Genomic DNA, 6817 nt, shown 5'->3' with positions numbered 1-6817 from the left:
AAAAGGTCTTTAAACTGTTCCTTTCGGTACCTAACTGAACTCACTTTCCAGCCTTTTGCAATACATCTGTTTCCTCTTATTTTCTCCCATTGCTGGTAATAACAGATCTTTTTATAAATGACGGAAAATGTATAAAGATAATGATAACTTTTAACAGATTTATTAAGAATATATACATGAAATTGTTTACATACGTCAAAGCAAACGCATGACTTACACAGAAAGGGACAGGTTTGGGGTTTTTAGAAAATTCGGCAAGCAATATCGGTTTTTATTTTCGATGAATTCAATCAGACAATTATGATACACATCAACTCACACCTAACGTAAATAATCCTTGAAATATTTGATGATGGTTATGAAATAGGTAAGAGGATAATCTTATAATATTTTAAAATATTGTTACTTCTGACGAACTTCTCTCATGTTTGAACCCATCATCATGTTTATGGGTTTACTGTTAAATTTGAAGACATAATTAAAGTCATGTATCTAAATGCAATTATATTTTCTTTTCTGTTGTTTTCAAAGATTGAAGCCGAACATTTTATGTGTATAGATAGATTGGCTAAGAAACATAAAAAATAATGAAACACGAAGGTGTATCCAATTTAGTTTTATGACAAATCGTTGTCATTTTAGGTAAAATATGCTGGCATTCAAAATCTACTACATTTCTTTACTGTATATGGAAAGAGACTAATTGCTCTGTAGCAATAGTAACCAAAACGGACGTTGATCTTACAAATTCTATTTCAGCATGAATTTAAAATAAATATCTGAATTATCTGTACATATTGGAAACTTAACATCCTACTGTAATCTGCAACTGACATTGTTGTAATCTTACTCTTTATCAGTAAAGAAAGATAAAGGACAAATCATTGCAAGTTACATAAACAAATTATCACGAGGTTAAATGTTATTGAAAATTTTTCCTGTCCCCGGTAGTACTAGTTGCAAAGGACCAACAAAACATGGTCTGTTTTCCAATAGAAATCACTATTATCTAAAATCTCATGATTCAGAGTCACGTTTCTTTTTTGCAAGCACTAACGGATGAGGAAATAGGATAACTGATAAATTCCCTATAAAGAGTTGCTTGAAAAGGCGAGCATGGGTACATAGTATAACTTTTTGTACATGGTTTAGGTCTAGGAACCCATGGATATATTTCGGAGGCCGTTCATGACTAACCATAACGTTTTTTATACGATTTATGAGCCCATGGTTATATATCAGGGGCCTTTTATTCGCACGAGACAATACAAAGGCTGGTGCAAATTAGATTCATAATAAAAGATAGCATGTCCAGGTCTAAAGGGCAACAAAGGCCGCAGTCATCACTTAGTACAGCATTTTTTTTAATAAAAAGATATGTAATGCCTTTGAATAAAATATCATGTGATAAATATACTGACAAATCAGATGGCATTACCTTGACTTTCGAATCAACTTCAAACCAACAGTTGCGAGTTTAAGTGCATACAATGCTTATGAGTCTAAGTGTATAATCCCCCCTTCACGGTTGGGATCCAGTTCTTGTATTTTCTCTTTTACATTTCTTCAGACCTGGAATAAATAAGGACAATAAGTTGCCCTTCCAATTGTGTTCATTGAGAAAATTTAACGGAAGATACCTCTGATTTAGAGCATCCTGGAGCGTGAATATATCCCAACATGTACCTCGCGGAACATTTTCCCGGATCATATTCTTACTCTTGGCTTCGGAAAGCATTTCCACATACGCCATGTTTTATTCTAATTTTTTTTTTCTAATAAAACGTTCGAGTTATTCATGGCACTGCATCCAAGACCGTATGTCATTTATGCAGTTCAACAAAGTGAGTAGAATTCCGAAAAAAAGTTCAAAATATCAGGATTATGGTTCTGCTCATCTGACACTTGAACCTCGTCATCCGACAACTTTGTATATAATGTCATAATTATGGATTTTACCATTCTGGGAAATCTTCAGTGGTTGACCATCCATTTCCTAGGACTTTCGGAAATATATACAAACTGTGAATCCCCAATTAAGCTCTGCGTATCTTCAGCTCGACCCGTTGGAAGCAAAGGCGACTGAGGCGGTGAAGTTTCAAGCAATGACGGAAGCGCTACAGAACACGACCGCTGTCGAAGCCTTTCTGCAATGCTCGATGTAAAGACGGTTGCGACAGTTGCCCTTCTCTTTTCCAAGTCAGGAGGCGAAGAAGTATTAGATGTCTCTCCAGCAGGGTGAGCTACAATTGTAGTAATTTGAGGTAAAACGTTGTTCTCTAAAACGCCAGATGGTACTAAGGAAACAGTATTAGCTTTAGAGAACAAAGTTCCATTCTCTACATCCCGAGGTAGTGTCGAGGCGTTTAGCTCGCTCATGTGGCCGACAGAGCCATTTCTGTTAGGAAAAATGTACTTGGTTATTAGGAATCCCAATGATACGTGTATTTGGCACTTTTGATGCCAGTTGACACACACACACACACACACACACACACACACACACACACACACACACATATATATATATATATATATATATATATATATATATATATATATATATATATATATATATATATATATATATATATATATATATATATATATATATATATATGAATGATCAAATATAATATCCTGCAACACTTGAATGTTAAGTATGGTGATATGATTACAGGTGTGAAGGAACTTTTTTAATGAAAACTTTGGTATTATTTCTTCGGCTTACGTTTTTGGAGTACATGAAGGAAATAGAAAATTGGGAATTCTTCGACCATATCATATATAAATCGAATGTAGGGTTTTCACATTACAGAAAAAACAAAAAATGACTATGCAATGACCTTTTCAAGTAAAAAATAAAAAAAAATGCACGGTACAGCTGGATACAGGAATTCCTAGCACACCTCGCTCTGAGGAAGTACACCCTGCCCTACCCTTACTGCACGGAGAGTAACCAAAAAGATGTGTAAGGAGAGATAGCAATGGTGGTGGGCGGGGCTAAACGCAAGAACTCTCGGTGCTGAAAGGGTGTGACAGTGTACATTTCATCAGAGCGAGGTGTGCTAGGAATTTCTGTATCCAACTGTAGGGTACATGTGGTAAGAAAAATATTTCTAAATTCTAATAGTTTATCGTGTAAAACTATCCTAGGATTTTATTGTAGAGAGTAATTAGAAAATGTTTTATTTTCCTAATTGGAATTTATTTATAAATCAATAATGAAGAATTGATAATTTTAGAGCACCACGTTCAAGTATCCTTCAAAAATAGCATTACCTTCCACTTTGAAAATATTTCCTGAATAGTCCTTTGCTCCAGGATTCCCTGTAAGCGGGTGGCGGAGGGTCTGATTCTATCTTCTTTTTCTGATCCTGCAGGTAGGATTCGCCCCATGCATCGTTGTACGAGGGCGGAGGATCGTTCAAGGGTGGTGACGAAGACGACGACGAAGACGGCAACATTGAGGATGACACGAGTGATGCCAGCGACTGGGCGCCTCTTCCACGGAATTCGTTCGAGAGTAACAAGATGCCAATCATGAGCACAAGAACTGGTGGGGAAAAAGGTAAAAGGAATACTCATTAAATTGACACCTTTACATTCTTTTTTTTTAGAATTTTATGCTAATCTTGTGTTTTTATAGGCTTTATATATATATATATATATATATATATATATATATATATATATATATATATATATATATATATATATATATATATATATATATATATATATATATTTTATTTCAATCAAATCTAGTTTAGCTATATTCAATTCGCAATAATTTTTACAAGTTTTTTTCTAGAATTTTATGCTAATCTTGTGTTTTTATAGGCTTTTTATATTTTTTTTAATATAATCTAGTTTTGCTACACGCAGTTCGCAATAATCTTTACAAGTTCTTTTTTCTGGAATTTTATGCTAATCTTGTGTTTTTATATTTTTTTTTATTTTAATCTAATCTAGTTTAGCTACATGCAATTCGCAATATTCTTTACAAGTTTTTTTTTCTAGAATTTTATGCTAATCGTGTGTTTTTATAGGCTTTTTATATATATATATATATATATATATATATTTATTTTTTTATTTTAATCTAATCTAGTTTAGCTCCATGCAATTCTCAATAATCTTTACAAGTTTTTTTTTTTTTTTTTTTTAGAATTTTATGCTAATCTTGTGTTTTTATAGGCTTTTTATATTTTCTTTTTATTTTAATCTAATCTAGTTTAGCTACATGCAATTCGCAATAATCTTTACAAGTTTTTCTTTTTTTAGAATTTTATGCTAATCTTGTGTTTTTATAGTTCTTTTTTATTATTTCAGTCTAATCTAGTTTAGCTGCATGCAATTCGCAATAGTCTTTACATTTTTAAGAATTTTTATGCTAATTTTGTGTTTTTATAGTTTCTTTTTATAGATTTTTCTTAATTTTAATCTGATCTAGTTTAGATGCATGCCATTTTCAATAGTCTTTACATTTTTTTAGAATTATATGCTAATCTGTTTTTATATGCTTTTTATATATTTTTTTCATTTTAATCTAATCTAGTGATGCTGCACGCAACTCGCAATAGTAGTCTACTGAATAGTCACAAGATTTATAGTTGTGTTATCTGACAATTAAATCAAACGAAGCATTTAAGCGTTTTTTGTATTAGAAGGTTACTATAGTCCATTTCTTTCAGCGATGTATATTTGCACCGACTCGCAGCGGTGCCCTTTTAGCTCGGAAAAGTTTCCGGATCGCTGATTGGTTAGAATTTGCACCGACTCGCGGCGGTGCCCTTTTAGCTCGGAAAAGTTTCCTGATCGCTGATTGGTTAGAATTATCTTGTCCAACCAATCAGCGATCCGGAAACTTTTCCGAGCTAAAAGGGCACCGCTGCGAGTCGGTGCAAATATGCATCGCTAAAAGAAATGGACTATAGATATGATAGCGAAACTTTTTCATTTCCATTTTCTGTCCTTTCTCAGTGTTATTATAACTAATAATAAATTTGACAAGTTCAGCTATATTCCATATTTATGAAACTCTAGAATTAAAAGGATTACATTTCGTAATTTTCTCAAATTAATGGCTAAATTTGCATAATAATTAAAGTGCTAACACTGAACAAAATCGGAAAAATATAAAACAAAAATCTAATCCAAAAAATACATTTAATTCAAAACATCATGAATAGATTTTACTAATATCAACATTATTCCAATTTATTCATTCATTCGTATGAAATCAAAGCTAGCCTATGTAGAATGAATATATGCGTAATTTGCATAACAATAAATAATGAAGAACAAAATATACATATTATCTAAAACATTATAAATAAAATTTACTATTATCATCAATATCCCCATTTATTTATTCATATGTATAAAATCAAAGCTAGTCTATGTAGAATTAATATATGTGTAATTTGCATAACAATAAATAACCAAGAGCAAAAAAATACATACAATCCAAAATATCATGAATAAAATTTACTATTATCAACATTATCCGCATTTATTCATTCATTCGTATGAAATCAAAGCTAGCCTATGTAGAATAAATATATGCGTAATTTGCATAGCAATAAATAACCGAGAGCAAAAAAAAAAAAAAATACATACAATTCAAAACATCATGAATAAAATTTACTATTATCAACATTATCCCCATTTATTCATTCATTCGTATAAAATCAAAGCTAGCCTATGTAGAATGAATGCACAATTTGAATAGCAATAAGTAATAATAAACAATAAATTGTCAGAACATGAAAAAAAAAAAAATACTTGCTCACCTCCTGTAACGACGATATATTCCCCAATGCTGTTCTTCTTTTTCTGCATCATCATTATGCCCAAGACTAGGATGATGACTGCGATGGTGAATGTGAAATAGTGAATGCACCGCTGAAGAAGAAAAATATAGAAGTGATTCAATATAGGTTGGGCACATGTGTAACATTCATAGATATATAAGTGGGCATAGATACGTGGGTATGTATGTTGGATTGTTTATAAATAAATATGTATATGAGTCTATATAAACTGTTACTACTTGCTTGGGAACTAAAATCCAGATAGCTGTGCTTTTTATGTATACACGCACGCCCCTCACACACACATTTGTATATATATATATATATATATATATATATATATATATATATATATATATATAGTATATATGTATATATATATATATATATATATATATATATATATATATATATATATATATATATATATATATATATATATATATATATATATATATATATAGTATATATGTATATATTTACACACACACACACACATATATATATATATATATATATATATATATATATATATATATATATACATATATATAAATGTGTGTGTGTGCACGCGCATGTATCTTTGTTCATGAGTTAATGTTCTCAATATGTCTAGCAGAGAACAAATTAACGAAATAATTGTTATTTATGATCCCTTTCATTACCTAAATCTTCCAATTACATTAATCCTCCTTCCTAACATCGAAAGAAAAATATATCTTAGATCTTAGTCCAACTTTCTCTGGTTTATTTACGAAAAGAAAATCGAGAATCGTGATGCATTCTGCAATGTGCTTTACCCGCCACTTACCGGTCAGCGTCAGTAACATCAACCAACCATAATCGCTACTGGGAGGTTCGTATAAGAATTGAGATCACATTCGCTGACATTAATAACCATTAGATTTTATCATTACCCACTAGCACAGCATAAGTGGCAAAGGGGTGAATAGCATGTAATGATGTCGAATATAATAGATTGTATTTCTTTTGTAGCA

General features: G+C 31.3%; 1 protein-coding gene across 2 annotated transcripts in view; it reads right to left on the bottom strand.

Moving 5' to 3' along the window:
- Positions 1-226: 226 nt before the first annotated feature.
- The window catches only part of LOC137620589 (uncharacterized), a 10467-nt gene continuing 3876 nt past the window's right edge, over positions 227-6817 (bottom strand). For both annotated transcript variants that reach the window (XM_068350848.1, XM_068350849.1), the window contains 3 exons: positions 5799-5910; positions 3283-3556; positions 227-2398 (listed from right to left, as the gene is read on the bottom strand). In XM_068350848.1, the coding sequence (XP_068206949.1) occupies positions 1975-2398; positions 3283-3556; positions 5799-5910 (810 nt within the window). In that variant the 3' untranslated portion in view covers positions 227-1974. The remainder of the gene's footprint in view (positions 2399-3282; positions 3557-5798; positions 5911-6817) is intronic.

Source organism: Palaemon carinicauda, chromosome 27 (assembly GCF_036898095.1).
Source record: "Palaemon carinicauda isolate YSFRI2023 chromosome 27, ASM3689809v2, whole genome shotgun sequence".
Taxonomy (NCBI): domain Eukaryota; kingdom Metazoa; phylum Arthropoda; class Malacostraca; order Decapoda; family Palaemonidae; genus Palaemon; species Palaemon carinicauda.
The sequence above is the reverse complement of the archived record's forward strand: the minus strand, read 5'-3'. Positions and strand labels throughout refer to the sequence as shown.